The 11,099-nt window shown below is 46.3% G+C and overlaps 1 protein-coding gene across 1 annotated transcript; it reads right to left on the bottom strand.

The window, feature by feature from the left end:
* Positions 1–1,211: 1,211 nt before the first annotated feature.
* SFRP2 (secreted frizzled related protein 2) lies at positions 1,212–9,854 on the bottom strand. The gene is made up of 3 exons (XM_007084251.2): positions 8,932–9,854; positions 6,414–6,494; positions 1,212–2,368 (listed from the first exon to the last, which is right to left on the bottom strand). The coding sequence occupies exons 1-3, from the start codon at positions 9,428–9,430 to the stop codon at positions 2,064–2,066; spliced, it is 885 nt and encodes a 294-aa protein (XP_007084313.2). The 5' UTR covers positions 9,431–9,854; the 3' UTR covers positions 1,212–2,063.
* Between the last annotated feature and the right edge of the window lie 1,245 nt (positions 9,855–11,099).

The following is an 11,099-nucleotide window of genomic DNA, read 5'->3' as shown; positions in this document are numbered from 1 at the left end:
TTATCAGTGAAGGCTTCACATGAATACCGGTAAAAAATTCAGATTTGATGGGGACACTCTGTTACTCTCACATATTAACTGTAATTATACTGCATATAACTGGTGAGTTATAAATATGTAATCATAACTGTGGTTATTTATTTTGTTTCCGTCCCTTATACAAACTCCATAAGAACCAAGATTAATGTATGTACCCCAGCACTTAGAATAGGGCAAGTCACGTGGCAGGTTCCCAATAATTATTTGCTAAATAGATGAGTGCCACCATGTTTCTATATTTCAGTCCTAGCTGGAGTAGACAGAAATTGTCATCCGAAGGCCCTGAGTTTCAGCCTCGGCTCTGTCTCTTATGAGCTATGCCATCTAACTCCTCTGAGCCATAGTGTCTTCATTTAATAGAAATCTGTGGAGGTTTCCAAATAAAATAATGAAGCATTCGCATGGACATTTTGTGGATGGATGTCTATCTGTCCTCTCACTAGCCCCTGCCTTTCAATGGATATTCCTCAAATCATGGCCTTTATCTAAAGGGTTAAAGTTTAAGTGGAGAAGAAGCTAACATTTTTTGAAATGTTTTTCTTTTTTTTGATGTTTATTTCTTGAGAAAGAGAACGAAAGGGAGAGAGAGAGAGAGAGAGAGAGAGAGAGAGAGAGAGAGAAAGGAGGGAGACCCAGCAGGGGAGGAGCAGAGAGAGAGGGAGACACAGAATCTGAAGCAGGCTTCAGGCTCTGAGCTGTGGGCACAGAGCCTGACGTGGGGCTCGAACTTGTGAACTGCGAGGTCATGACCTGAGCCGAAGTCGGATGCTCAACAGACTGAGCCACCCAGGCATCCCGCAATGGTTATTTTCATTATGAAAATCTTGGGAAAGGGAAAGCACAACTTCAAGCTCATGAACCTTAGTTTTAAAGTAGGATTACCATAATAGCTACAGCTGAACTGCTGAGAAGGGACGAAAAGAGGAAAGTCCTTTGTAAAGCCTGCAAATCTCTGCCTCCCCACTGGGCCTGCAGTGGTAAAAATCTGTGTGAGATGTGGGGCACAAGGCAGCAGCCAGGTGGTGTAGGGGAGAGACACTTTCCTGAGTCACCTGAGAAACAAGACATTTTAAACTGTGGGAGGGCTGGGCCTCAGGAGAGGGGAAGTGACCACTCTGTACGTCACCCTTCCCATTTCCTTCCATTAAGAAGAAAAGACAGAAGACAAGCAGTAGGTAAAACAGGATGTAAAGTTTATATACAAGAATATAATGTTTATCTGAAATATTTACAGTGTTGGTTAAAGCAATATTTTTACAACTTTTTAAGGTCAACTACTATGTATATTACAGGTAAGCTACAATGGTTGAATTTGCAAAATTAAGTAAAAAATGTTTTAAACAAAGCTTAAAGTACTCAGGTCAATTATGAAATCTGTCTGTTTGCCCTTTATTTGAAGAACTCGTGCTGTGATGGTTAATGTGCTCTTTATAAATGGAAGTACTCTACCTGGAAATGTAATAACATGCTACTGCTGTAAGTTCCCAATGAGGGTGTGAAATGACAAGTGAATTTTAAGACTTAGGCTCTGAGTCTCAGGCTGGAGCCGAGACATGTTGAGATAACAGCCAGCTTTATCTCAACGAGGTTTGTGACCCACAACAGTTTGGGCCACATTGAAAAATGAAGCTATTTGCACGTTATGGCAACCTTAGCAGAAAGTGAAAAACAGCTGACCCAAACCAAACAGAAAAACAAAAATATCAGACCCAAGTCACGGCTGTAGCTATTCAACACTAAAGCGAGCTATTTAAAAACTTCATAAAAATATTCATGATTTTATTAGTTTAAACATTTCTACATGATCTGGGTGGGGTTTTCCTTTATGTGAAAACAGCTACCCCTTCCCGAGGCCTCCTAAGGCCTTATAACTCAGGAGATGCTGGGGGGTGCAAACGTGCAAAAGGCGAGGGAAGCCGCTCCAGGCGGGGGCTGGAGCTGCAAGAGCCTGTGCTTGGGGAATGAGAGCTGAGGACCCAGAGCGGAGATGGTCAGCCTAGCCTTGGAGCTGGCCTGGGGGCAAACTAGCACTGCAGCTTGCGGATGCTGCGGGAGATGCGCTTGAACTCTCTCTGCCCCTTCTGCCACCGCTTCACTGAGGTGATCACCAGCTCCCCGCCCAGCTTCTGTCCCATGACCAGATAGGGCGCGTTGATGTCATTCATCTCCTCGCAGGTGCACTGCAAGCTGTCTTTGAGCCACAGCACCGACTTCTTCAGGTCCCTTTCAGACACACCATTCAGCTTGTAAATGGTCTTGCTCTTGGTCTCCAGGATGATTTTGGTATCTCTGTTGATGTAGGTTATCTCCTTCACTTTTATTTTCAGTGCTACGAAGACGAGAGGAGACAGAAGCACACTGGTTGTAATAAGGGAATAAAGTATAGAGTGGGGGCTTTCCTCACCCCGTTCCACTGCATATTTGTTGACTTGGCCTGGGGGAGGGAAGAAGAGCTTCCTGCAACTAATGAGACTGTCAGGGGCTGAGGTGTGGGGGGTTGGGAGCTGGGGGCAGCAGGTGGCTTCATTTCTAAAGCCTCAAAGGGTTTGCCAGGCACTCTATTTCAAATCAGCCGTCCTTTCAAAATTCTCTTAGCGGGACTCAATTAATTAACTTCTCTTCCTCACCCTTGTGTTCTTGTGTTTGTATGTAGGTTGCATGTGGTTCGTGCTTTCCTCAACAAATGACTTCCCCTATTGGAAACTTCAGCATGAAAAGAAATGCCTGACTCTGAGGTGAAATGTGATCCTTCTGTGGCCATAAACTTTAAACTCAATTTATTACGTTGGAGAGGTTTTTGGACAAACCTGTAAGGAAATTATATCACACAATCATTGTTTTCTAAAGAACAGACTACAGGGAAGAAGAATTGATCTTACAGCTGCATTTGATTTGGTAAAGCAACTAAGAGAAAAAATATCCAAGACTCTAAGACCACAACATGTTTAGCTGTAAAAGTGCTTTTCTGAAGATCTCACTCTCATCTGCTATCTTTTGACTGTCCAAGGCCAAGGCATTTGCAGATCATATATGTACTGTTTCCAAAGTGGATATGTGGACTCACTAGAATGCTAAGACCAAAAGTAAATGGTTTACTATAAAAGACACATTTTACAGTCATGAACAATCTGGTTTGGGAAAGAAAACCCTACAAACATACATGCTGGAATTAAATTTCATGACTCCATGAAGGCAGGGAAAGGGTAAAATTTTAAGGTTGGAAAGGATCATCCAGTTAAAATCTCTTATTGATACACAAAGAACCTGAAATCCAGAGAAGTTAGTGATTTACACAAGGTCACCCACTTAGGTTGTGTCCTGGCTGAGTCTAGTTCTCAGAACCATGGTCCCCAAACCCCCTTCTTTAATACCACTGTGATTTCTTAAGGCAGCATCAAATTTCTGGTCCAGGTTACAGCATTAACATCCCCAACTGTAATGTGTCCTAAGACTGTTAACGACACTGATTAAGTGTTCCATATAGATGACGTGCCAGTGACACTTCCTGATTTTGATGGAGTTCAGTATATTATTAGTAACAGAGGAAGAGGTGTGTGTGTGCGTGTGTGTGTGTCTATAACTACTTTGGGGATCTCTCTCTCCCTCCCTCTCTCTCTGTTTCAGAAAGGGAATTTGAGTAACCATGGCTTTTCCAGCCCACCAGGAAATGACTGAAACTTAACCAGATAAATCAAAGATGCTGTGATTTGGCCAATCATTATTTTGTCTGATGTACATCTGAACCATAGTACTGAGTTCTCAGGGTTTATAAGACTTACATCATGGAACAAGTCACATGAAAAGATCACACATTCCTGTGGCCTCTGCATAAGGGGTTGGGGGTGGGAAAGATGCATGGTGGGAGAAGTGATTATATGTTGCCTGGAAGTTTGTCTATAGCACAGATAGAGCATGTGTGATAGAGCACCTGGTCAAAGTAAACATTCTTGATCTCTAAATATCAGAAAACCATTACTTTTAACCAGGAGGAAGATTTATTACTCATCTTTTTCTAGCTATAAAATAATCAACTTCGCAGAAGCTTACCATGGGACCAGGCATTTCCTCCCTGAATTTTCAGCTGGGACCAAATATAGGCAATCAAAGCCCCAAAATAACTTTTTCTGCCCTGGAAGATGCGAATGGGGATGCAGGAAGTGGTAGGAGGCAGAGGTAATGATACTGTCTGATCCAACAATAGGTTGTATGCATGGGCAGGCAGTTCTGGGCTAGGAGGCATTCTGTATTTTCCCTGTACTTCAGGAGTGCAGTGGGGAAAGAGTGTGATGCTTTTGTGGATGATTTAAGTTAAATAAATCAGATTTCTACCCTTGTTCCTTCTACCCTTCCATCACTTTCCAAAGTACAGAGGCAATATGGAATACTGCTTGTAACACTTCCTATAATTCACGGTTCATTATCTCTTTAGAGACAAAATTAATGTGGGAAAATAGAAAACAAAGCTGTGAGGTAATATGTGTGTGTGATACCTTACATGCAGGGATATCCATGTTGTTTTGAAAGGTTTTCTCCTCTAAGGAGAGAGAAGACTAGGACATACCTTCCCCCCCCCCCCCAACACACTCTCACACACACTTTTTCTGGGGGAGGGGCTAGGTCTTGATACAGCATCCTTAGGAAGGGGGTCTTCTGTGAGGGAAGCCATAAAGCAAGCATTAATATGTGTGTGTGTGTGTGTGTGCGCACATGCCTACATTTCAATCATTTTAGAGCCCCATGATATAACTAGCTTTTTCATGGAAAGTCAGGAGAGAGATCTGTATTAAATCTAATGCAAAGGACATAAGTTGCCAGAACAAAATGACATTTTATAAACATTTTAATGTAAATTTTGTTAAAATTATGTTTCTTTTTTGCCTTTAATCAAATCTTTTTATCATGGAAGCTCAGAAATGTGTTTGGTAAGGCTCTAGAGATCTGAGACTGCTGCTACCCGCACGCCTGCCTGCCCTCTGCTACTTAGAGTTGTATATATTTAAATATAGACATACGAAACCCTATCATCGCTTTTGTGGTTCTTGCTGAGGGGACAGACTGGTTGGGACTCAGGGTCGCCTCCTTTCTTTTTTTCTTCCTTGGCAGTGTGAAGTTTTTCCTAAAGCTGCAGCTGATCTGGGATCAGCTAAGGTTAAACCTAGGACACTTCTGGAAGAGACTGGAATGGTAAGGAACAGGGACTGGACTGTTTCCAGAGTTTCAGGGACCTGGACAGGTCTGAGATTGCTGGGATGGCAAGTTGTAAGGAGAGAGTGGGAAGGTAGCTCCCAAAAGTGGGTGGTGAAGTAATTTCTCTCAGTTTCAAGGACTTTGTTGAGTATATAGAAATGTTAATACAGATCAGTTAGAATCCATTACTGTTTGATAGAGCAGGGATTCTATCTGCTCGCCAGTGAGTTCGGCGCCTTCTGCCTGAACAAATACTTTTCAGGGATACCAGCCTCTCAAACACATCGAAAGGTGTCTCCTCTTGGAATGGGATGAAAACACGAATGTCCCAGGGAATGTCTGGGTGACGTTCATGGCCACTTCTGACTCCAAAGTTAGCACTGATTTCTGGGTCTAGCTGGGCTTGGCCCTTACCTCAGAGCCCTGAGGACAGTGGGTAGGTGGTGATGAAGCTCTGTGTGGACAGTGTTCATCCCTCTTTTCTCGTACAATACTCTCCTAAGGGTGGTGACCCACCCTCCGTGAATCTGGGTAACATATCACACACATTATTATCTCCAAGCGCTATGTCATCATGGCGCCTTTCATATATTTTGCCAAAGTAAATTCCTAATCTTTATTTTATCTTCTTTTTAAATTTAAGGAACTCCTCCCCCCAAATTATTAGCCTATACCTTGGACATAGTCACTAGTGATAGAATGCAGAGGAGCAAAGCATTATGGGTTATGAATAAGGTAAAAATATTGCTATTTGATGCTGGAACAAACTTTTATTTTTAGGTAACTTAATGCCTTCAGTCTGTTTTTGCTGGGGCTAATATTTACATGCTTTAATTCCTGGCACACATATCTAGTGAGTGAAAGAACATGGCCCAAGATCATGCTTATTGGCAAGAAAAAGCCAAAGTGAAATGAAAAATGTGCCATTCAAAAGTCCTAATTTGAATAATTCTCAGTATTTGACTGAGACAGTACAATGAGTCTCACCTAAAAAGATACAACTCAGGCAAGATAGTTACATAGGGAGAAAACCGGGATAGAGCAAGTTAGATGACTTTGGGAAAGATAGCTATGGTAGTATTTTACCCAAGTCTTATCCAATAACATCTTAATGATTTGTACCTGTGAGTTGTACTGGCAAATAAAGCTTTTGTATGTGAAATCTTTGTTGTTGGTATATTACTTACCAAAATCATTTTTACAAAGAGTTTCCATTATGTCGTTGTCATCCTCATTTTTATTTTTGCAGGCTTCACATACCTTTGGAGCTAGAAATGTGAAAAGTTAGTAAGTTTGCTTAAAAGGGAACAGCAGGTGGCGTTTGTAAACAACTCAAAGGGGCTTATCCAGGCCAGAGTAGCAATTGTTCTGTAAGACCCCAGCTTCTGCCTCTTTGAAAAAGGATCACTCATTCCCAGGAAAATCTTCTGTGACTCCTGCTTTCTCATGGGCAAAACAAGAATGCCTATAGTTGTGTTTGAGAAATGACAGGTCAACCCCCCTCCCTGCAAAAAGGGTGTTGTGGGCACAGTGGACAGTTAACTGGGATGGGTTTTGGCTTTTTAGCTCTTCCTCCTCTCTCCTGAGACAGATTCTGTCTCTGAAATTCAAAGTTGTTCCCAAAGCTTCTCTGAGGACAAAGCACCAAAAGAAACCTGGAGGGGTTTTGGAAAATTGGTTACCACAAAACATAGCCAAAAGATTGTCTTTTTCGGCTGCAGGACACCAGTGTGGCTCAGCCTCTGCTGGGCTCTTCAGCAGAGTCGCGTCTCAGGAAGGTCACTTCAGGATACTTTCAAGTCTGGACAGGGAGAGGTGGCTAGTGTTGCACGGGTTACATACCGGTTCTTCCCACCTTGAAACACGCCTCGGTAATTACAATAGCCTGCTCTAACCGCTTCTGTATCACCCTTGTGCTTTTTGTCAAGTCTGTGGTTGAATTAAGCTGCTTTTATTTCATGGTTATCTTCCTTCCTGTGCGGGTTCTTCTTGCCCCTCTTTCTCCATTTCAAACTGTCAGAAACAAACAACCCCCCCACCCCCTTAAAAACCCCAAACCAAAACACAACCAACCAAGCAAAAAACCTAAAGCTTTTCCTGAAGTGAATCATAACTGAAGCTAACTGTCTCTGGGGGTCTGACCAAATGTAGGAATATGCACTAGCACAATGATCAGAGAGCCTGCTAAAGGCTCTTGTAAAAGAGCCTGCTTGGGGGGGTGGGGGGGTGGGGAGAAAACATACTGTTCCCTTTCTTGCATTTGTAATTGTGGTAGTGCTGTGTTCAAAATTTAGGAGACGTTTGATTTTCATTCATATGAAATTGAATTTTCACAGAAAAAAAACTTTATGTGACTCAAGATATCAGAGATATGTATCAAATTAGAAAAATTGCAGAGCATGTTTTGAAGACCATAAACTTTTATTCTGAAGGGGGGAGAAGGCGATTTGGAGAAATGTACTTTATAATGTTGGTGCTGGTGGTGGAAAGAAATAAAAACAAAAGTCACACACATAAAACTGTCCTTAATTCCCCTCACTCAAACAAAATGAAACATTTCCAATTAGGAGCTCTAGGAATGTATATAAAATGTTACTAACCTGTATTGGTTGGTCTGTGGTATATGTTGGACAAATGTTTGAAATATGCCAAACATTTGCAATAAATTAGAAATCTAACCAATAAGATGATTGCAAACTGGAGGTGCCTGCCAGAAAAGATTGCTGAACAACTGTGCATTTTCTTTAACCAGTGATGGCTATAGGAAAACAATTAGAGATTGAAAAGGAGAGACTGCTGGAGCCCTGCAAGGGATGAAGGAGCTCCCTTTCCATCCCCAGGGGACCTGAATCAGCTCAGACACATTGTGTATGTTCTTCTCTCAGGAAGAGTATCAAGAACCCATGAGGTTTTCATTGCTTTGACGGTTTTTGCACAGGAACTTCCCCCTCTGTTTTCTAGAAACCTGGGAAACTCTCTTTTGCATGACTTTCTCCAGTTAATTAAAACCACTCCTAAGATATAAGATGATTAGTGATAGAAGAATGCCTGGAGATGCCCTTTTTGCCCTCTTCCTTAGATCACTGAGCAGTAAGTACAACCAGCGCTCAATTTCAACATGCTCCGCGAGCCAGTCCGGCTTTTATTTCCAAAACCTAAGTCGACAGAGAACAAAAAATGCCTTAAATGACTATGCGTTTTGGCTATCGTGCCTGCACGAGAATGTTTCCCTGCCTAGAATCCTGCCCGGTGGTGAGAACGTGTTGCAGGAGGCTGAGCAAGGAGCCTCTGGCCAGGGTGCTCACTACTAACTCCTCAGCACAGCACCACTTCTAATGATCTCAAAAGTGCTACCTCCTTTAAAATTAACTGTGCATCTCTAAGGGGGAAAAATGCCTTTCAGTCCTTCGCTTTTTCTTTTTTCTTTCTTTCTTTTCTTTTTCTTTCTTTTTTTTTTTTAACTGTCTCTAAGAAAGAGCAACTGGTATAACTCAGAAGGAATGAGAGACTTGGGTGTGTGTGTGTGTGGTGTCTCAAATTTGTCACGAGGACAAACTACAGCAAGAAGAACGTTTGCCTCACCTGGGACTGGTACCCCTCGCGGGGACACATCGGGATGTGGGTTGTGGGCCTCGAGATCCCCACGGAAAGCCTTAGTGGAGCTGGGTGGGGGCAAGAAGCGGGGAAGATGGGGGAAAGGCTTACCTTCCTCGGTGGCCGGCAGGAGGTGGTCGCTGCTCGCGAGGGGGATGCAGAGGTCGTTGTCCTGGGGGAAACGGTCGCACTCGAGCATGTCTGGCCAGGGGAAGCCGAAGGCGGACATGACTGGAGCGCAGCGGTCCTTCACCTGCACGCAGAGAGAGTGGCACGGTTGGATGGTTTCGTCCAGGTCGTCGAGGCAGACCGGGGCGAAGAGCGAGCACAGGAACTTCTTGGTGTCTGGGTGGCACTGCTTCATGACCAGCGGGATCCAGGCGCCCGCCTGCTCCAGCACCTCCTTCATGGTCTCGTGGCCCAGCAGGTTGGGCAGCCGCATGTTCTGGTACTCTATGCCGTGGCACAGCTGCAGGTTGGCCGGGATGGGCTTGCAGTTGCTGCGCTTGTAGGAGAAGTCGGGCTGGCCGAAGAAGAGCCCGCGCGCGGAGCCCAAGCAGCAGTGCGAGGCGAGGACGAGCAGCAGCAGCGAGCCAGGGCCCTGCGGCATCGTGGGCGCGCGACCCCCGGGGGGCGGAGAGCGGAGCCGGGGAAGCGGGAGGCAGCCGGGGCGGAGTTCGTCCCGGCTCGCTCGCTCTGCTCTGGGCGGTTCGGGGGGCCTGGAAAGCGGGCGGCCGAGACGCCGGGCGCCGGGAGGACTGTGCGGGCGAGAAGCTCTCCACTCGGCTTCGCGCTGCAAGCCCGAGCTCAGCTCCGGGGGGCTCCGACCCGGGGGAGCAGAGTGAGCCACTGCTGGGGCCCAGCCAGAGTTTTCTTGGCCTTTTTTATGCAAATCTGGAGGTGGGGAGGGGGGAAGAAAGGGAGGAGCCAGTGCAGAGTAATCCGAGGAGGGTTGGTCACTACTCTCTAGGTCTTGTTTTCCGTTGAGAATGCCCCTCACGCGCTCCCTGGAAGGAAATTCTGCCCCCCTCCCCGGCTCCCCGCCCACTTTAGATGCTGCTGATCGCGTGCTCAAGGGTTGCTTTAAACAACAAACAAATAGACAAGCCTGGCAGCTGCGCCCCCCCCCCCCCCCCCCCAGCCCAGAGAGTGCGGAGCACGGTTTGCGGGAGATGGGGAAAGCTGGGGACGCGATGGGCGGCCTCGCCACCGGGTCCCGGGGGAAACGCGCTCCGCCCCCTGCAAGGCCCCGGTCGGGGGTTGTTTGACCCCCGCCTGAAGTTTCTGTTGGGACCCCGGAGCTGTGCGGCAGAACTGCATCCCTCTGAGCCGAGAGCTCAGGCTCTTTGTGCTTTTCTTCGGCTCGCGCCCGGGACCTATCGGCCCCAGGCCGCCTAGGCGAGCTTGGTTTCCTCTCCAGTCTGCAGCCACAGTTCGCAGCGTGGCCCATAACTATACCGTGTGCTGCTCCTGCCCTTTTAAAAATCAGAATTACGAATAAAGTCGAGTGAGCAAAACTTTTACGTGGAAAAGGGACTAAAACGTTGGGGTGGTTGTGTTGTTGGAATACGTCTAGATTTTGCCGTTGGGGAAATGCCTTTGCAGAATCTCGTCAGGCCCACACAAGACTGCCCACCATTTCCCGGTTTTGGATACAAGACCTGCCCTCCCCCCGCTCCTTAAATGAAAGGGATGACTCAACGCTCGAAGGTAGTGCGGGCCCTAACACACACGGGCTCTTGCGGCGCGGCGCTCAGGAGCACGGAACGGAGTATAGGCCCCGTTCCTAAAGGCTAGTGCCAGGCCCATGCAGAGAATGCGCCAGGTGGACAGTCTGGGAAGGACTGGGGAACAGAGGAAGGAGCCCTGCCTGGAGATCCACGAGCGCTAGTCGTGGCCTTGGCAGCGTTGGTTCATTCATCCTGCACACGCCAGCGGGCACTGAGTGTGCAGAGGTGAAACAGGTTGGCCTTTGCTCTCGTGGAGCTAGGGCTCTACTACCCTTGAGGACTGCAAACAGTAAGTTTACAGCTGGAAACCGGAACTTGGGTGCCAGGAGGGGGAAAGTGAGTGTGTGTGTGTGTGTGTGTGGGGGGGGGCTCCTTTCCCGGAATCACCCAAGTCTCCCCTAGGGGTAGGTCGTCTCCGCCCCCTCAGCCTCCCTAGCTGGTTGGAGGTGCTGATCCAACAGATAATCCGCTGAGAGCGACCCCGCCAAGGTTCTTTCATATGTAAGGTAGCTCATTGTTATTACTTCCCGGCCTCTAGGAGCTATCCAC

The sequence above is a fragment of the Panthera tigris genome, chromosome B1 (assembly GCF_018350195.1).
Source record: "Panthera tigris isolate Pti1 chromosome B1, P.tigris_Pti1_mat1.1, whole genome shotgun sequence".
Classification (NCBI taxonomy): Eukaryota; Metazoa; Chordata; class Mammalia; order Carnivora; family Felidae; genus Panthera; species Panthera tigris.
Note: the sequence above shows the minus strand (reverse complement) of the source record. Positions and strands in the feature narration are given on the sequence as shown.